We start from the raw sequence: 21,511 nt of genomic DNA, 5'->3' as shown, positions 1-21,511 counted from the left end.
AAACTGATTACATGCAATGTTGTAATGCTTCATGCGTTTCTTTCATAACTTCTATATTGTATTAGTTGTTAATATCCTCCGTTTTGATACCATAGTACTATTATTATGGCCATAAAACTGTATCTTCATGCTACCCTACAACAAACTTCATAGATCAGCATGGATTCCAAGCTGGTTTATGCTGGTCAGGTGCTGGTGTGGTGCTGGTTGACCAGCATGTTAGTGTTTAAAAAAAAAAATAATAATAATAACATATGTTATTGGCTAGTTTATGCCATTTATCTATCATACAAATACAGGATAAAATATCAATAAATAAATAAATAAATAAATAAGTAAAACAAACCTCTATGGTGCGCTGCTCGGTAGAACTCGATGGTGCGTTTCCTTCTTCCGGCTGAAGGCAGCGCTCTTCCGGCAAACTTGCTGTGAGTTTGTGTTGACAGTTAGCACATGAGGAAACTTCGCCGGAATTTCATTAAAACTCGGGATCGTTTCATGAAGATTGTGGGTCAGAAAATATGTCCTAAAGACAGCATCTTAACGTACCCGAAACTGGAGCGGTACACAGCGTCGTTTCAGAGCGGCAGTGCTGGTTAGCGAGCGCGTTAGCCGGTTAGCTGTGTAACTTTAGCCATGTTGAGCTGCTGCTGTAGCGGCTGAGAGTGGATCAGCTCCGGCTCCTCACTCTATAACACACACACACACACTCACACACACTCACTATTGATCTGTTATGCTTTTACTCGTTCTGAATAACGTCTGCGCCATGGACACCGAAGCAATTGTGATCCGAATAAAGACGCCGGTAGGAGACATGGATTCATCAGTGGACTGTCCTTCACTGCTGAGCTTCAACGATTTACTGGTAAACACACGCTTTATTACAGTGAAACTGGAGGAGAAACCTGTCCACACGACTGGTCACCTTCATGGGATTGATGCTGAGGATGGGTGGTACCTCTTATCTATCCCTGAGCTACTGAGCTACCCTCTAAAGATGAGTCTGTCTCCAGCAAAGTGCTGAATAAATATTCTTTGCAATATGTCCAGTAATGCACAATGTGATGTGCTAAAGCAGAGGGTCCCATACCTGGTTCCTGGTACCTGGAGATGTAGCCGGCTACCACCCTGCAGAGTTTAGCTCTAAGCATAACCTACACACCTGTAGTGTTGAACCTGACCCCTGGCCTGAGGTGGTAGATCTCCAGGGTCTCTATTTGGGACAGGAAACCTGTGATGCTTTGGCAAGTCTTTGGCAATGTAAATTGGCTCCATAGCTTAAAACAAATGCACAAAAGGGCACAACTCACAAAAACAATACTGAACAGGCCTGTTTTAACTAAAATGATCATTTGAAAAAGCCGTCTCTTGCGTGAGAATTGCTCTTCTGCAATACTGAATACCTTACAATTCTGTACATATTCATAGGCTTCTACTTCCTGCATTTTATTCCATAATGTGGCATCAGTTAGTAAATAAATAACCTACGATTGCAATAATGATTCCCATTGGCCTCCTGTAATGCATTTATGTTAGGTTTGGAGGACACTGCTAATTTCGCAACAGTAGTTAACACCAGCTGATGATAAAAAAAAAAAAGAAAAAAGTAGGAAGTGTTCATAACTTAATGGTTTTGCTTCCTAATGTGAACTGGGCTTTATTTCTAGCATTAGCGACCACTAGTTTTCTAAAAGACTCCTAAGGATCCCAGAAGATGTGTCACGAGTCTGTCACAGGTGACCTGTTAAAGCATTAGCTAGAACCCTGTACATTGTAATCAGTACCCTTCCTGACCATTAGACACTTTTACAAAGCCAGGAGGAGCCAGGAGAACCCTGGTTTCTATGATAAATTGTTTTTATTATTTCTCTGTTTAAATAGTATTATAAATAATACACATTTCCTGAGGATTTCTGGTGCCTTTGTAATGGTGTTTAGGTTTTTTCCTGATGGGTTGATCACAATAAAAGATCCTAATGGTTTAACAGGAACCTGTCACTGATTCTTGATGCATTTGATGGGCGTCCTTTATGAAACCAGTGGTCTCTGATGCACACTATTAAGCCCATTTCTAATTCATTGATTTCTAATTCATTGAGTCATCAGGATTCAATAGTCTTTTTGTTTTCAGCAAAGAAAGTATGTATCTCTGAATGAGGACACTCTTTCAAAATGTGTACAACATGTCTGATGTGTCAATTCTATTCAGTGTCTGTCTAGCAGATGGTCAAAATGACTCATTCATTCATGTGCATCTAAGATGGCCACAGGATAGGGGTGCTGCTAGAGCTCACTGCTTGGTGAGGTTATGCTCTGAATACAGGTTGGGGGACAGGCCCAAATTAGTTCAAATGAAAGGGAAAGCATGAAACCTAGAAGTCTGCAAGATGTATCTGAAAACAGTCAAATACACCCTTAAGATCATTCACTCCACTTTGTGTTGTCAGGTATGAGGCTTTATCCTCTGATCATCTATTTGAGCCTCAGTTAGCGTATACCACGATAATGAGGCGAAAAAAGTAAATACCGCCCAACCCTACATCAGAAAATATGGAGCTGGAGAGAAGCCCTTGGTTTGAGTGTTTTTAGCTAATCTTTGACAGTGTTTTCTCCTCTCCTTAATTGTAGCCCATGAGTAAAAAACATATTCTTTTGTTTAGGTAATTACTGATTCATTGTTTTATTATTATTTATTTTTTAGGTCGCAATCAGAGATGTCATGCCAGAGGCGACGATTACAGCATTCGAATGTAAGCACTGATGACTCCTGTTCTAGTTGCAGTCCTACAAAACATCATAGTTCTAGCCTGAGCAGAGCTGTGTAACAGTGGAAGATTTATACTGACTGAAATCATTAAGACTGTAGCTTGGGAAATGGGTAGGGCGTAGTAATCTTTAGCGCCGCTCATAACTCTTCAGTGTCATTTGGCAGCCAAGTTGTTGTCAAATGAATGACCTGTGCTTGTAGCAAATATACGTATACATGCTAATTATGGCTGCAGGATTAAAGTGCACATTTAGTTGACAACATTCTGAATACTCCCCTGTTTTAGATGAGGATGAAGTTGGTGACAGAATCACAGTTCGGAGTGACGAAGAACTCAAAGCCATGCTGTCTTACGTGAGTATTTTTTCAGATTATCTGGTGTATAGCAGTGGACTGTGTGACACACCTGGTAGCGGGTGGCAGAATGCATGTAGTGTTCATCCACATAAGAAATGATTAGTGTGGGAAATGTCAGATTTTTTATTAATATGGAGTGTCTTCACTGGTAAGTCTTTCTAAATGCCTGTGAATTGTGCAAATATGGTCATATGACAGAATTTTTACGCTTGTTTTCATATATTATTTGTTTTTGTTTTTTTTTTACCAGTAAAATAACTAAAAATAGACTAATAGATCACCACCTTTTTAAATTAGAATCCTATTAGAAACAGTAGGCATTTAACAACAACAACAAAAGTGCACATCAGATTTTGTTTATTGTGTAAAACAGGACTAGATAATGAAGAGATAGATAAACCTGCATTACTGCATTATTTTACACATATCTTTATAAAGGTCAGTGGTTTATTTCAGAAAGCCTTTAGTTTCTCAACATTATTGTAGCGTTTGTAGCGTCTTCAGAGAGTGTGAGAGGTTGTAGCGTCTTCAGAGAGTGTGAGAGTGTGAGAGGTTAAGCAGCGTGTGAGTTAAAGCTCAGTTTTTATAATTTACTGTGTGATTATAGCTTGACAGACTCTGCTGGTTGACAACTTCTATCAAAGATTTTATAGGACTTCTAATGTCTGCCTCTCCTCTGTAATCCAGAGTTCGCCAGTGGAAGCGAGCAAATTTACGATTAATTTACGATTAATTTTGGTTGGAGTTCTGCTCTTTATTTTTTTTATTTATTTATTTTTTTTGCAAAGTGGTATTACGGTATGTAAAACAAAATGAGGGCCGTAGGACGTATTATCAACGGTATACAGAATGAACCGCCATGCCGCCCAGCACTGCTGTCCATATGAACGCTTAAATAATTAGATAACTGCTGGATATCTCGAAATTAGTCTGTAGTTTTGACGGACAGATGCCATTGCTCACTTTAGCTTGGTTTATAGAAGATGTGATTGGCTGCTTTGCTGTTTGGGACTAAAATCTGGCTCCCTGGACATCCTCACTTAATAAACAGCATGTGTATGGAAAGCACAAAGTACTATTAATCTCTGTTTAAAATGAGATGTCTTTGGATTTTTTTTTTTTGTTAAACAGCGCTTTATTCTGTTAAATGGGGTTGTGTGCAAGGTGAATGTTATTTTCAGAAAAGAAATCTGTATTTGAAGATAACTATTGCTTTATGTAAAAGTGTCCAAAGTATTTGTGGTCCCAGTGAATTATAATTACTGACCTCAGACTATTGAAGTCTGATCCACTGTCTGTTTTCATTGTGCTATTGAGATTCGGAAGTGTTTTTGTTAGGAGGAAAAAGCTATTAAAAATCTATTATTACATCTATCTATTCATCCTTGGGAAAAATCTTCTCATTACTTAGCAGATTGGTGAGGGGTAACAAGTAGGTACATTCCCTTTTCTATCTCTTTTTTTTGGAGGGGGCTCTAATAGTTGATGTTTCTATGGCAACTCGTGACCTCTGGCAGGCTCATTCCTGGGTTTTAATGGGGCTTGGTGTCAACTATGCACAGTGAATGGCGCACAATGTAGAATTTAATTTCTATAGGCTAAACTCTAATATTAGGAATATCATACCCTAAGCCAAAAATACATTACAAATCTTGCTTGTTTAATATATTCTTTTTTGGGGGGGGATCGTTATTGTTTCTTTACCTGAACATGTATAAGTTCCATCTGGTTGTACCATGTAGGTCAAAGTTTGTCATATACATAGTTACTCCCAATACAGCTAGCAATGAAATAGTTTGCTAACTGTCCGCTCACATGAAACAAGGGGAGATACATAATAGGTGTGGGTAACATGGTGATATTTTATCCTATTGTGATACATTTTTGTTATTGTGATTGTATTCCTATTGTGATACAATAAGCTTTTCTTAGCTTTATAACAATGAATAACTGCATGTTTCATCACAAACAGTGTAATTAGTCTGGTTTAATTAAATGAAATGCAGCCCATTTTGAAAAAAAGTCACTGGTTTCTCTAATCTGGGGCATACTGGATATTTTCCACAGATAGACCTCGGTACTCTTCTTATTGTAAACAGGAAGAAGATACTCTGAAAGCTAATTTGAAGACAGCTGAGTGAGCCACAATGACACGTTGAACCTTTTTCATTAACCTTCACATTCACCTCTTTTTCATTACCAATAAATGTTATAAATGATTCATTAACTGCTGTTTAGCTCATAGCTTATGTAACTTGTCAAATGAGGGTGAAGAATTAAAATATGGGCTAGGGCTGGCTGATATGGGGGAAAATACCATATCACAATTGTTTCGTGATGCACAATATTTATCACAATATATGTAAATCACAAACTAAAAACATTATTAGTGACAGATTCTTATGAACTACGATTCAAATATTCTCCCATACTGAATAGAGTCATTTTTATATAAAAAATAAACTTGAACTAGAAAAGCATATTATCACAATAACAAAATAACCACGAGACGATAAAATATCATCATATTGCCCAGCTCTAACATAGACTCACATACAGTTGTTTTGGGTTTAAAGGGTTATTGAGAAGATAAGTAGGAGTTATAGTGATATGTTAGATGAATGAAATTAATAGGCTTATTTAATATGTGTAACAAATTGAGCATCTTTTAACAAATACAATGATAATAATTATGAAATGAAATCTTAGATCTGAAGACGTTAATCCGTCCTGTTTTGGCCCCTTTTTTCTTGTTAGGAAGTGCTGCAGCTTGTGCTGTTTATCAGTGTTTTGCTTATCGTTTTCAACTTTCCCTTTGAGCCAATATTAAATGCATTCCTCAATACTTACTGTTCACACTGCGGACGTCAGGAGTAATGGCGTGTAAACGTTTCTCTCTGAAGTACAGGGGAAACTAAATGAACTATCAACTTTTATTATTTATTATTCAGTACTTAAAGTTTCGCCTCATTAGAAGCATGCCCCCCCTCTGGGCAGAGAAATTTTTCAAAATCCACTTTCAGCTGGTGTTGTCTTTTACCCCCCATCAGCTTCCAATGACTATGCTAGCCACAGGCTCAATAATCACTATTTCTGATTCTCCAGTAAAAGAAAGTGGATATTTGTTTATTTATTTCTGTCTCCGCCATCTGCTTTTCTAATGCACAGCACAGACTGTTTTCTGAATTAAAACTGAGGTGTTTTCACATGTATAACACCTTGAACACTTAATACTCCACTTAATTAACAATACTTCAGTGGATATTTACAGTAAGAGAAGGATGTATAGCCAATTAAAAGCTTCACGAACAGGGACTTGCACACATGCTCAGAAGGGACTGGTTGTTCTGGAGGTTTTTCATTCTGTTATGGCCTCTGTGCCTTTTGGGGGGGAAAGGAAGCAAAGCAGTTAATACGGTGAATGAATAATACAAACGGCACGAGTCTTTTGCAATGCATGTGCTTTTCATTTTTTACCCATAATTCTCTTCCTATTCGAGCGTAGGGGTTTTTATTTTGCCTACGTGGCCATTTGATCTCCAGTGAGACGCGCGCGTGCACGAATTGCTTTGATGTCATTAATTCCAGATGAAGGGATAGCTATTATGTTGAATTGGTTGAGGTTAAGAGATGGCTGCTTTCTGGGTACTTAAACAAGTAATTTTCGGTGGTTCTCCAGCACCCTGTGCTCTTGAAGTGGTATTATGATGGAATATGCTAATATTCTGACTGCTGCTGGGCTCTTTGCAGGTGAACCCCAACTGTAGCAGCCTATCTTCTAGCACTGTTTGCACTGTGCTGAAATTAGATAAGATATCGCGGATTAGAACACCCCCCCCCCCCCCCCCTCTTAGTGATGTTGCAAAGCTAGACAATATTTACAGAATGGTGATTAAAAAGCATATTCATCTTGCTTTGTTTTTTTGTAAGATAGAGTATACGTTTTAAACCCGCCATTAACACACACATACAGGTAATAAATACACTGCAGTTCAAACAAGACCTGAACACTATTTTCAGTTATTTGTAATTGAGAATGTGTCAGTTGTCGTTTCCAACTTTTTTTTTTTTGATAACTTGGAATTTTTAACTGGAAACCATGGAGAGAATCTATGTATATCTAATATATTTATATCTATATATCTAACCAGCCGGGCAAACTCACCACACTACACCAATAAGACATCATACTCACCAGGTGCAGCCTACCTGTGTAACAAAGTCCTTTGGGATTTGAGCATCAGCCAAATGCTGTATTTTTGTGCTATAGTTACTTTTTATTTAATTTTGGCCGAAACGTGTCAATCTGTTTTCCATTTAAATTAAACCTTCAAAAATTAGACCTTTTAAAAACTAACTTGAGCTAAACTGAGAGGCAGATGCTATCAGATGCAGATGCTTAAAAAAACATATTATTTAAGTTTTATTTATAAGTAAGGTCTGCAATCACAGCCTAAAATCCTGCAAATTTGAAAAAGGGGGAAAAAAAGAAGAATAATCAAAGTGAATGAATGAAGCAGATTCTGAGCTGTTTTTTGGAACTGGTGGGAAGTAATCTGAATTTGTGTTGACAATAACTGACACACACACACACACACACACTCACTCACCACCTCACCCCCCCCAGTGTCAGCTCACTAATTGAGGAGCACTCTATTCTGGGTGTGTTAATGATGATACAGCAGCAGGAGACAGGGGTCTGCTCGGACTGTCCCCTCCGGCACCCAGCGTCCAGCCTCTGATCAAAATGCCTTTAGTTATTGTCCAACAAAGGGGGATTTCTTTAATACACTGTTACAGATTAGTTGGTAATTGTGTCCCTAATCAATAATGTAGTGGAGCGGAAAATTAAAGGTGTGTGTGTGTGTGTGTGTGTGTGTGTGTGTGTGTGTGTGTGTGTGTGTGTGTGTGTGTGTGTGTGTGTGTGTGTGTGTGTGTGAACACACATATGTTTTGAAAAAACCTTATTGTTTCTGAACGACCCAGTGACAGTGCCTAGGGCAAGAGAGAGAGAGAGAGAGCAGCACGGATAGAGGAGGGTGTGGGAGCAGAGAGAGGCAGTGGTGAGGTGACAGTGATAAATAGGGCTTTTAATATAACAGCTGCAGCAGCTCTGCTTCCACTGCATGTCTTCATGTACACTTATGTATTTATCTTGCACACACGCACATACATAGAGCAGTGTGACAACAGTGCACTGCTGGCTCTTATTGGTTTGAATAAAATGGTACGAATGCACTGCTTAGACAGATTGCAGGGCCACTGCAATACTAATATTACAAAAGGCCGCAACATGCAGTTTCTTTTCTTCTGTGCTGTGACTGACCAGTTCATTTCTGATTAATATTTTTGTGGATCTTTTAATGATTCGAAACATTTGTATGATCCAACAATATGAAAAAGCTTTAAGTAGTGTGTTTACAATGCTAATGCATCCCTATAATGATCATACATGAACTACTATATTACTTAATTACAAATCTATAACTATATAATTATTATTGTTCTCACTGTTTAGAATAAGGCAGACATATGGATAATTCTAGAAATTACCAGATAAACCTTTTTTGTTTTGCAGAAAACAACCTTTATTGAATTCGTTTTGGTTAATACTAATTATTTATACTTTATATTTATATACTTTATACTTTATATAATATATATTACTATTATTATTATATTTTATCCGCAAATTATACACAGAAGATGAACTAAATAACTACCAGTTCACCCAACAACTTGAATTTTACAAATAGTACAAAAGTGCAAAAATTAGTCTAACATTAAAAAATAATTAAGTCCATTTTCTTTAGAATATGGCATTTCAGTAATTTAAGAACTAGATTTGATGTCTGTCGCAATGTTCATGTCATGTTCAGGATTTGAGCATCAGCCAAATACTGTATTTTAAGTATTTTGTGTGCTATCGTTTCTTTTTATGTGAAATAGAGTTTTTGCAGAATTTTTAATTAGACATCTTAAAAATCATAAAAATCTTTTAAAGCTAACCTAAGAGGCAGAAACGTCACTTAAAATTGTATTAATTAGTTTTAATTACTAATACATTTTTATTTTACTATAATGATGCTTGATCTATATTTCATCCACAAATTATACACACGACATAAACTAAATGACTAGTTTAGCACAAACATTATTGATACATTCAACTTGAATTTTACAAATAATCTAAAATTAAGAAATAATTAAAGTCTCTTTTGTATTTGTTAGTGTTTACTGTATTAACAGTTATAAAGTCAACTGCGTATGATATCTATTTTCTGTATGACATTTTACTAATTAAAAACTTGATTTTCTTGATTCATCTTTCCACCCAGAGAAAGCATGGCCTATTGTGCTCTCTCTGACTCCTGCTGCTGATGGCAAAACACCATAGCTCGGCATTAGAACCCTGAGCCCACTTAAGTCAGACTTCTCATTATTTTGTATCAAATGTTGAGGATCAATCATGACTATCTTAATTGACCTATTTGGACCTAATGTTATTGTAATAGAGTGAATCTCGCAGTGGACCCCTGTGGACTCGACTGTAAAATCCCTGGTCCGCTGGATCAAATATAACATCCCTATTGATCATCAATGACCACTACACCACAAATGCTACCTGGCTGGATGTCCAGATTTTTTCATGGATGTTCATGGTACTTTATGGCGGTTTGTTGGTCTTGGTCTTGGTTCTTGAGTGTACAGTATCTGTGCCAAGTAGACCTTTAAAGTTTTCCCTCTACATATATCATTCGTTCATGCACTCACTCACTCTCTCACACTCACACACCCCCAGTCCCTCCCCCTCTTGTGTCCATCTGGATTTGTGGTTGCAGGAGGTTGATTGTGTGAGATTGGGGCCTGTGTCTGGGTACAAAGGTCTCATGCTCGACAAAGAGGAGGGGCGGCCCAGCTCAAGGCCAGATGGTTCTGTTAACACAAGCATCAATTGAAATGTCCTTTTGGCAGGAAGCAAGGTATTCGTGTGTGTGTGTGTGTGTGTGTGTGTGTGTGTGTGTGTGTGTGTGTGTGTGTGTGTGCATGCACACGCATGCTTGTGTGTGTGCATTCGTATCTGTATGCGAACAGACAGAATATATAAACTTACTTGTGTACTATGAGCTGGTCATGGTCAATGGTCCCTTTTTAACCAGACTAACAAATCGTCACTGTCACGCAAAAGTCCTCCATCTCCAGTAGAAATGATCCAAAATGCCTTGGAATCAAATCTTTTTATATGGACATCCGTTGAGGAAGGTTTTTTTCTTCTTCTGTAAAGTTTTGGAGATGCAGGATTTTTGTGTGACAGCGATGATGCATAACATTTGAAAAGTTGTAAGATTGTATATCAAATCTTTTTTTTTTTAAAACAGGAATACAGTAATTAAACAGGAGATCAACCAAACATAAAAATCTTCTGGTGAGCAAGCCAGAGGCAGCAGTAGACAGGGGCGTAATAGTAGTGATTTCATTAATACATTGAAACTAAAGCTGAGCAATGTGACGATCATTTATTGTATCATCATAAATTTTGTTATTGTGATACACAATACTTTTCTAAGCACATTGAGGATATTGTTAGTGCTTAATACACACTGATCAACTGCATGTTTCGTTACAAAAAGAGTAATTAGGCTGCTTTAATTAGAAGTGCAGCAGATGTTAAATTATAATGGCTGTATTCAGTACGGGAGAGGATCTGAACAGTAGTTTTTAAGAATTTGTTGCGACTGATGTATTTAGTCTGTGATTACATGTAACGTGATAAATATTATGTATCATGGAAAATGGCTTTAAATGTCATGATATAGTATTTTTTGCCGGATCGCCCAGCCCTACTTGGTAATACTCATGGTATAAAACAAACAACTGCTGAACCTCATGTTTTTGTCTTTTTGCGTATAAACACAGTACTGCAACACTGTGATGGAGCAGCGCATGAATGGACTCCTACCAGAGCCACTGCAGATCTTTCCACGAGGTAAGTGAAGTGAGTGTGTGAGTGTGTGCGTGTGTCATGATCCCACCTTTGACAGAGTTACAGCTTGAAATTCTAAACTAAGAGAGTGAGTGTACAGTGTAGTTTCACAGGTATGATACATCTGTTTGCTTTTAACACCTGCCTGTAGAAATGCATGCCATTGTCAGTGATGCACGCATGTGAACCATGGGTTCACTGCAACAGTTGAACTATATATATATATATATATATATATATATATATATATATATATATATATATATATATATATATATATATATATAATAAAAATAATAAAAATAATAGATCGGATCAGGTTTTGTCAATATAGACTAAAATTCAGCACTTAAGGTACCTGGAACTGAAGGCTACAAAAACTGGATCGGGACAACCCTACCCCATGTACCATATCCATGCTTTTGTTAAGTGTGCACCATTCTACATGGATAGTCTAATCCAAGGCAGGTGCAGTCCAGCGCAGTGGTGCCGTCCTTCCTCAGACACTCCAAACTGTGATAATGATGAACAGATGAGGTGAACCAGGTGTGTCTGAGCAGGGAAATCTGCAAAATAGAAGTCCCTGCAATTCTTTCAAATGTGTCTGCTAGTTTATCTTTCGGCCTCATTTTCCATTCAGAGCATTTCAGATATTTTTTTATTGCTCATCTCACACTGGCCCCAATGCGCTTTACAGTCCAGCCAATTACTTTTGCAGCCGGCAAGACTCCCGGGATTCGGAACATCCACGGCCTGAAGGTAGGTGTCCCTATGATTGTTTCAGCAAAGTTGCCCATGGATTGTTCATGCTGGGTTCCACTTACTGAAATGTCAATTGAAGTCAACACACTTTGCTCTTTGTCTCTGTGTCTGCATGTCCATCATCATCTCTGATTCACAAATGACAGTGTGATGAGACACTCTGTTCATTGCTGATCACCTGGTTGACTTTCCTTTATTTGATATACTGTCATGTTTAGGACTTTTTTTTTATGATTTTATGATTAGGACTTCTCATGAAAACCTGTGTATTTTTGAACATATTTAAACATTCGGGCGTTTGACCAATATAGAGAGATGAAGTATCTAATTAGTATGAATGAAAAATTACAGATTATATATTTTTTTAGCAAAATTAGAATCAGGTGCATCAGATCAGCTGCACATGATCAGAACATGGTTAGAGATGATTCTGGAGTCTCTTATGTCTCTTGATTGTTGATGTGAGTGGTGAAGCCCACCATGGACAGATCCAAATCGCTCTCTGAGGCCTTCAGAAAGAAGCTTGTAGATAGTTAGGAAGGAAGATTCCATCAGTCCTAAAATGTCATCATAAAACCTACAGGTAGCTCTTGCCACAGGTGATGTACAGCATCTACCATCAGAAATGGTAAAGCATGTTTGATATTCATGGAAGGTGTGCAGGGAGGTAACCCTCGCCGTCAACCACCCCCCCCCCCCCCCAAACAAAAAAAAACAAAAAAAAAAAACAAAACATCATTACTGTCGTCTGCCAATATTGTTCAGATGAAGATCAAATGTTCACATGTTAAAAAATGTTAAAAAAGACATGGGTTTTGATGGGGTGTCCTAATTTGTTTTCACATGGAAAACCAGCAATTTTTCTCGCTGTTCAGCTGTGAATGAAATTCCTTCTGATCCTTCTGTTAATCAAGTTAAAATCAGCGTTTTTCAACTGATCTTAAACTCTTTATTGTTTCTCCGTTTTAATCTAAACTTAATTGGCTTTGAAACAGGGGGCGGAGCAGTAGACATTTAAATGAGGTCTTCATGGTTACTAATTAAGCAGAGAATCACTGCTTTGCTGGACTACCCACCATGACCCAAAGACCTCAATTAAGCTAGTTATTTTTAGTCACTTTGTTTCCCTCCCTCTTCTGTATCGGCCCCAGTTGGTGAAATGTAGATCTAGAAGTTTTGTTCATTCCCATTTTTGAATGACAAATAAAGGGCAGCATGTTGATTTGTAATTATTATTTTATATAAATATATATACAAGGATGTTCCCAAAGTTAGCTGTAATTTCACCAAGTAAATGAAATGACCCCTTTCCTCAAGCCTATCTCATTCATTCACTCTCTCTTTCCCTCTACCGTTCTCTCTGCTCTCATTTTCCCTTACATTAAAGGGTTCACTGTTGAACCTCTGGTTGATTAGTTGAGGACACTGATGGTTTTGTGTGCCTTCAGGTGAACACACGGCCTGGGTCATCCAGCAGCCGTGGACCCTCTCCTGCTGACTCTCTGCCCAACAACAGGTGAGATACTGGGGAATGCCTCATTCATGGGGGAGGAAAGTCACTATTATTTGAACTGGATTATAGTGATTTTTGGAGGGATTGTAGCTGACCTGACCTAGCCTGACCTCTTTCAAAGCTGCTGTTGCTAGGTTGGATGATCTTTGCAGAACGTTGGTAATAATCTTATTAAACCGAAGGCACTGTAACACAGTAGTCCATTTCAAATTATATTTATTTTGTATGCGTGTGCAATTATTCATCAGCACCTTAGCAACCACTTATCAGCACCATAGTAACCATCTGGGATACCATAGCAACCCCAGGTAGCCACTAAACTCTATAGCAACCACCTGGGATACTATAGCAACCACCTAGTATAAACTGCGTCACACTAGTGACCATGTAGCAACAGCTTTTCCACTGCAACCACTACTACCAGAAAATGGAAACCAATTGAAACAGTCACATGTTATTTTTACAATAAGAATTATTGTAGTGATATTAGGTGGCATGTTGAGGTATCACACAGTTCAAAACAAATTCTCTAGTGATCTAATTTGGAAAATGTTTATTTAAATGTTATACATTTGATTTTCTCATTTGATTAAATGCTTGTCCTACTTCACAACAGTTGCTGAGATTAATGCATTTTTGGCCTGAGCGTGAAGATCCGTGATTTGAATCCAGTTCAGATCCGCAGCGTCTACAGTTTTGACAATAATAATTGATAGTAATTCACTGAACAATAGTTCCAGTGAATGACCTCCTATTAATTAGCTGAATCTCTAGAGCTCCTTCAGTAATATTAGCCTTTAGCCATTAACCCCCCAGTAATAGAATCAGGAAAACTGCTTATAGACAAAGCCTTGTGTGCTTTGTTTTGGTCACCCATTGCATAAATGTAACTTTGGGCTGTGATGTTTCAGTATGTGCTGTCTGTGGTAATGGGGGGGAATCATACAGATTTATCTTCTTTTCTTCTTTTCCTTTAGAATCTTTAGAATCCATATGAAGTAGTGCTCATTATACGGACACCGAATCTTCTTACTAGTGACAATGATGTCATTGGAGATTAAAGGAATACCATAGGATGTAGGATGAAATAACTTGACCTATTTATTCCCTTTTATCTTTTTACCAATAGAAAAAATGTAAATGGCTATGATTGGGCAGTCAATCAGTATAATTTGGATGGAGTAAATAATCCTTAAGCTTCTTTGAAGATGAAATATGCAACATAGTGCTGTTGCTTCGTCCCATCCTGGTCAGTTGCGTCATCTTTTTTTTTTTTTTTGTGTTGGAGCTTAGCCCTGGAGATCTAAGAGCAGACTGCAAAATCTATAGGAACATTTGATGAGGTTAAATTGCTCACAGCTTTTAGCACCAGTGAGCCGCCACGCATTAACAAGAGTACCAAGCAGAGTTCAGACTACGTCCAAATATGGTTTGACTTTATCATGTCTTGATTGGTTTTACTTGCTCAGCTGTGTTTCTCTTACTACAACATAACATAGCCTATATGTCTAAATGTTTGTGGATGCCCTTTCTAACTATTTCATTCCTTTAAGTTGCACCCATTATGATTGATTATCTAGCCCCTGTTAATAAGTATTACCAATAGATTAGGACTCTCTGACGCAGATAAACATGAACCTAGTGGCACCGTGCCTCATGCCAGGTGTGGGCTAGAGCTGAGCTGTGAATCTGCATTCTCTGTACTGATGTTGTTCCAGCTAATACTTTTGGGAAGCCTCTAACAAAAGCAGGATAAACTTTTTTTTTTTTGTTGTTACCCTTGATTTTAGAAAGAGTGAACGAGCAGGTGTCCAAATACTTCTGTATGGACTGGAGCAGTGAAAACTGCTAAGCTTCGCAGTTCTTGGCCAGCAAGAGGAGAGAGAAAAACAGTGATCTAGATTAATATACTCCAAGGACTATTTCCCCCAACACCAATTTAGCTGAGCTAACTTACAGCTATATTAAGCTGTCAGTGCGACTTAAAGCATTCTTTGTAGTCATTACTAGGCTTAATCTGTTTTTAAAACAAGGGCAATGCATTTTTTTTATGAAATTATAAAATATATTGCATGCATTAAATGCTTTTTTTCTGTTTTTCAACAGTTTAAAGAAGTCCTCAGCAGAGCTGAAGAAAATATTGACCAATGGCCAGGTACTGAAAGACATATTTTGCTATAGCCCTCACATACCTGCAATGTTCATTAGTTGTGTACCTCTGGTGTGTATTACCTTTCTTCATATTGGTTGGAGAGTCAATATGATGCTTGAACTTGACTCTGCTTCCTCTCTTAGCCACCTTTGACCACATTACCTGTATTATATCTCTATAGAGTCCAAGCTTTTTTACAGTTCCTGCTCTTCACACACTTGACTTGGTTTTGAAAACCAGTTCTGACCCATTTTTCTCCAGAAATCCTTTACCGCATCCTAAAACACGGTCAGCGAGTGCTGCACCTATTAAATCAGCCTGTACTTGACATCGCTTAGCCTGTCCTATTAGCTCCTATTGACCACTGTTCGTGAATGCATGCGTGTGTGTGTCACTAGATTCATATCGATTGCCTCTTGAAGGGCTGTTCAGGTCCTTTTTCTCCACGGTCCGTTTGAGATCTTTATCTTGACCGAGCAGAGCGATATCTGTATGCGTTTGTTGATTGTCTCGTCCCCTGCTCGGCCACCCGTTCCCCTCCTCCTCCTCCTCCTCCTCCTCCTCCTCCTCTCTCCAGCAGCACAGCACAGGGGCAGTGTGGAAGCGGGAGAGTGTCAGATAGACAATTAAGTGAGTCAAGCCCCCTGTGACACCTGTAACATGCACAACTAATGGAGCTGCGGCCTCCTTCCCCTGACAACACACTCGCTCGCTCCCTGTCTCTCACACTCATACGCACACACTTAAGCCTAATCAATGGACCTGCATCGGAGCGAATACCATATTTCCCAGTTAAAACGAGGCCTGACAGCAGGACATTGACATTCATTTCAACCTCAGCTGCAGGGGAAAATACTTGTCTACCAATAACAGCGGGTATTGACATGCTGTCTCTCTGGTAAACCAATCAGATCAAATATCAGGGGGTGGGATGTAGAATAGATACTTGTGGGCAATGAGGTAAGAGTGTGCCTCGTATCGTACCTGAATAAACAACATGTTTAAGACCCTTGTGCGTAACAGTACTGTTGACCATCTGTTATGCACATTTTGTGAGAAATCCAAAAAGATAATGTTTAGTAAAGGAGAATAGAACCCAGAACTATCACATGGCCAACTCTAATTCATGTCTACTAATTTCTAATTTCTATAAGACCTCGTCCACACACATCTGGGTATTTTTTTTAAAGCACTGGAGCTATTCCAGTTTTACTCTCCAACGTAGCGTGTTTGCAGGGAAAATGGAGATCTTTGAAAAACCTGACATCACAACACAAGCATTTTTCTCAAATAATCTCAAATACTTCCTTACTCCCTACATAGTGAACTACAGCTGGGCAGTATAGTGATCTTTTGGTACTGTGAACACAATATACTTTTCTATAGCATATCAAGGGTATTGTTAGTGCTTAATAAACACTGATCAACTACAAGTTTCATTACCAACCATGTAATTAGATGAAGTTTAATGTAATGAAGTGCAGCAGATGCCGTATTCAGTTCAAGAGAGTATCTGAATAGTACTTTTTAAGAATCTGTCAATACTGATGTATTTTGTCTGTGATGACATGCATTGTGATAAATATTGTGTATCGAGAGAATGTCTTTAAATATCGTGATATAGTATTTTTACCATATCGCCCAGCCCTACATAACGCCCAGGACTACATAAGTCATAAACTGCAACATCTACATGCAGGTAGCACCAGATTTAGACTTTGGAATAAAACCTCTCAGTTTTCTTCCTTCTTCGTGGTGTCTTAATGTATCTTAATGAGCTCATGCAAGCATTTTTGTCTCTCTGTGGACAGAAATATTTTCAGAAAGAGAGGCTATGTGGCTATGACTAATGTTTACTATATATATTATCTTTTATTATTTTTTTTTTCCTTCAAAGAATTCACATCAGTATTATCTTTCTGACAAACAAACAAAAGAGAATGGTCTTACCTTGCAAAAATGCGCACAGAAAAGTGACCTTCGAAAGTGGATTGAATGGAATTCTTGTGTAAAAGCAACTCTTTAATAATGAGCCCCTTCCCCAAACAAGCCCCTTCAAGCCCGGAATCTGTCCAGGCTGTAAAAGTGATTTTTAAATATCCTAAATCCTATTTTTTAGATAGATGATATAGATCAACATGGATCACATACAGCGACATCCATAAATATTTGGATAGTGACGCAATTGTGACAGAAGTACCTTCACCATGTTTTACAGATGCTTGACATAATCCCTTGCTTTAAACCCTTGCTTTTCTTATTCATACTCCATTTCATCTTGGTTTCATCTGTCCAAAAAAAAAAAGAAAACCTGGAACATCATAACTGGGCAGGGTTTTTAAGATGGTTTCTAGAAATCTAATTTGCCCTTTCTGTTCTTGAGCAAACCAGTGATTTGCATATTGAAGGAAGCCCACTCAGTTTACCTCATCTCTTGATTATAGACTTGGACACTGACATGGTAACTTTGCCAAAATAGGCCAAAATGTCTGCCATTACACCATTAAGACAATATTTTTGTTAAAACTTTACATTTACATCTGAGTTACATCTTGATTTTCGAAAATTCTAAATACTGTATGAGTGATGAAATATGAAATAGTTTTGTAACTTTAATAAATGTAGTAATAATAATGTAGTCTCTTTTTGGCTGTCAAGTGGACTGTTAACACGGACCATCCCCAATGGAGACACAGTACCACAACTTGCCATCCTAGAAAACTATGATAGTTCAAGGAGATGGTGTGTGTGTGTGTGTGTGTGTGTGTGTGTGTGTGTGTGTGTGTGTGTGTGTGTGTGTGTGTGTGTGTGTGTGTGTGTGTGTGTATTGGAGAGCAAGAGAGGGTCACTTTGTTTACTGATGATGAAGGGTTTTTTTGTGTACCTCACTGACAGTGAAAAAGAACAACTCTCCCTGTAGCCCTCTGGTGTCAGCGGGGGCCAAACTATATTATACACTTTTGACAGCTTTTATCAAAGTCGAACAAGACGGCACAGGCAAACAAACGGTCGTTAAACTCTCCATCACCCTCTTCCCCCATCCACCCAAAACTCTTGTCCTTTTATAAATTGGACAGCCCATGTTGTTATTGATCCTGCTCCCGCTCAGCTGCTGAACGCGAAATGACCTGAGAACCTCGTCTGTTGTTTATGGCCTCCAGTATCATTTTTCCTCCCGCAAATATTTCTGTCCCCTGGTGACATCTTTCTATTTTGTGTGTGTGTGTGTGTGTGTGTGTGTTCTCTCTCTTCCTCTTTTTTTTATCTCTCTCTTACTCACTTTCCCTTTTTTTTTTCCTGCTTTAAGATAAACGAACAAGACATCCAGTACCAGGAGCAGCTTGGCCATGGAAATGGAGGGACTGTGTACAAGTGAGTACTCTTCACCTCTTCTTTACCTCGAGTTTGAATTGGACCCATCATGTCCATCTCTCTGCTCGCTGGCCTTCCCGTTTCATTACTGTAGAATGGAGCCTCTTTCATTACTGTAGAATAGAGACACAATTACAGACATGCTGTAATTGAAGCAAAAAAAGACCATGCACTATGTCTTACTATTTTCCTGATCTTCTGCTCATTTTTCCTCCTCTCTAAATTTGCCCAACACTCCAGCGCCCACTCAGCCTGACCAACACACCTCCCCCCCCCCCTCCCCTCCCCACTTTACCACAGGCAGCTGTGAGGCACAAGGACTGAGATGATTATTTATTTTATAAAGTGAAGGTTGCCAAATACGGGCAATATTGATTTTGACGTTGAGGAATGGCATTGATTCAGTTTGACTCCTGTGAAGCCGCTTTCAATTACCCAGATGATCTATTAGTAGCAAACGGCTAACATGACAGGTCAGCGCGCACACACACACATATATATTTATATACACACCCGCGCTTTCTCACCACACCTCACCAAATGTCTTTCTGCTATCTACTGAAATACTTTATTGAGAATGATCACCTGGACCAGTCTAGATTCTTTGTGTTTGTTATGGATCACTGGATTAACCAGACTAGCTTTTTTTTGTTGGACTCAAAGATTAGCCTCAAGAAGCAGTAGGCAAGTACTGTTTAGTTTATATTGCTGAATTTAATGCACCCTATAACCCCTTAAACCCCTCTTGAGTTACAAAAGTGCTTCACTTAAAAAATATCTTTACTATTTTAGCTAGGTTGTAAAGGCTAGGATTTAAAAGATACCTCTAAGCTTAGATGCTACAAAATACAAAAGCCAGTATGGAGACAGTCTGTGTATGAAGACAGCAAGCGACCGTTCGGACACCCAGGGAAAGTTCCTTCCACTACTTCAGAACCAGGACAGGGAAAAAGCCTGGACGCTTGTCTTCCGTGGATTTTACGGGGAGGGCGGGTCGAGCTGAGGCGTACTTGAAGCTCGAAGGGCTCTTTGTGCGGATTGGCTTTTGACCATTGCCATCAAGTATGGAGGGGCTGGTCCGTTCTTGGCTTTGTAGTTCAGTGTCAAGGTTTTGAATCTGAGGCGGGCAGCTACAGGAAGCCAGTGGAGAGAATGCAGCAGAGGAGTTACATGACTGAACATGATATCAGCAGTTTTTCAGTGTCCAGCTCTTAGTGTAGCTTGGTAAGGATTTACTAGACCTGAAAAGGAATGCAAGGAAGGCCAATTCTGCCAAACAAACACATTCACAGGCTGCACAGCTCAGCACAATGTCCCGTTGACCCCCATTTTATTTCCATGTGGGAAAGTGCTTGCCTTCTTTGTTTGAACCTCATTGATAACACATTTTTTAAATCCTTTTTTGTTTGGGTGTGGGGAGGGGGGTGGTGTTAATGTGTGACACATGGGTATTTCTGGACCCTTTTGAGATCTGTTAGGACCGTGATCATCCTTTATAGCCCTTGCACAGCAGTATAGTGACATTTAGCCTCAGCATTTAACCCATCTGTGGCAGTGAACACACACCTGGGCTGGTGGGCAGTCTTGCCCAAGGGCCCTTCAGCTGTGAATGTTGCGGGCACACTCAACGTCACCTTCTGTTGGTCATGGGGATTGAACTAGTGACCTTCCATTCAACAACCAGCTTCTTTAACTTTAATGCCTTTAAGGCTTTCGAAGATCATTTTCCATGATGCAGAACACTTGAGTGGCTGTTAATAAACTCACTCTGGAATTCGAGCAACATTTTGGGCTGATTTAATATTAAGAAAATTTTATTATATGTGCTGATTTGTTTTATTTATTTATTCATTTACGCGAAGGGTATGCTTAAGTGGAAAGTATGCCCCCCCAGCCAGCCAATGCCAAAAAAAAAAATTATTACTATTACTTTAGAGGATAACTAGAAGTTGATTTAAAACTTGCACTACACACTGGACTATAAGTTCAGTTAATAAATTGAAGTTTCAGGTATTGCAAAAATAGTTTTAAGGTAGCCAACATAGCATTGGATGTATCAGGGTTGTGAAAAATCTAAACATATCTGGGGAAAATGTAAAGGAGAACAAAATAAATGGGAATCCATAAGGCCTTAGAAAATCAGGCCATGTTCCCATCCATCTCCACCACTGTCCTCAGTCACCTTTACCTCATACACGTGCTATCCCCCGCTCGCTTTCTCTTTCTGCCTTATGTAAAATAAACACCTCTGTGACCATCACACAGGCTGTCTGTTCCATGGTGCCTGGGGTATTAGCTTAAATTGCTTTCCTTAAAAAATAAATAAGTATGCTTTTTTTTTCCACAGGGTATTCACCTAACCTGCTGTGCCTCCAGGTGTGCTGTTATTATGTGTCAGAGCGTGAGGAGTTGATAACCCTGCCTCTTGCTTACATCCACACGTTTACAAAAATAAGGGTACTCCGATTCGCCCCCTGGGTATTTAAAACTACATTTGGAAAATAGATGCAAACCACCTTACTCTGCATTTTATCGTAAGCGCTTTGCTGTCCTACACAGCCTCTTTGTGCAAGTTTAGTAGTCTCAATACCTGGCAACCCA

The 21,511-nt window shown here is 38.8% G+C and overlaps 1 protein-coding gene across 2 annotated transcripts in view; it reads left to right on the top strand.

Moving 5' to 3' along the window:
• Positions 1-413: 413 nt before the first annotated feature.
• Positions 414-21,511, top strand: part of map2k5 (mitogen-activated protein kinase kinase 5) — a 68,747-nt gene continuing 47,649 nt past the window's right edge. Inside the window, exons 1-8 of one of the 2 annotated variants that reach the window (XM_072671442.1) lie at positions 414-868; positions 2,705-2,753; positions 3,057-3,124; positions 11,045-11,114; positions 11,830-11,870; positions 13,322-13,389; positions 15,493-15,541; positions 18,846-18,910. In XM_072671442.1, coding sequence (XP_072527543.1) covers positions 737-868; positions 2,705-2,753; positions 3,057-3,124; positions 11,045-11,114; positions 11,830-11,870; positions 13,322-13,389; positions 15,493-15,541; positions 18,846-18,910 — 542 coding nt within the window. In that variant the 5' untranslated portion in view covers positions 414-736. Of the gene's footprint in view, positions 869-2,704; positions 2,754-3,056; positions 3,125-10,017; positions 10,111-11,044; positions 11,115-11,829; positions 11,871-13,321; positions 13,390-15,492; positions 15,542-18,845; positions 18,911-21,511 lie in introns of those variants that run through there. The other variant, XM_072671443.1, reaches the window with a different exon arrangement.

Source organism: Salminus brasiliensis, chromosome 25 (genome assembly GCF_030463535.1).
Source record: "Salminus brasiliensis chromosome 25, fSalBra1.hap2, whole genome shotgun sequence".
Classification (NCBI taxonomy): domain Eukaryota; kingdom Metazoa; phylum Chordata; class Actinopteri; order Characiformes; family Bryconidae; genus Salminus; species Salminus brasiliensis.
The sequence above is the reverse complement of the archived record's forward strand: the minus strand, read 5'-3'. Positions and strand labels throughout refer to the sequence as shown.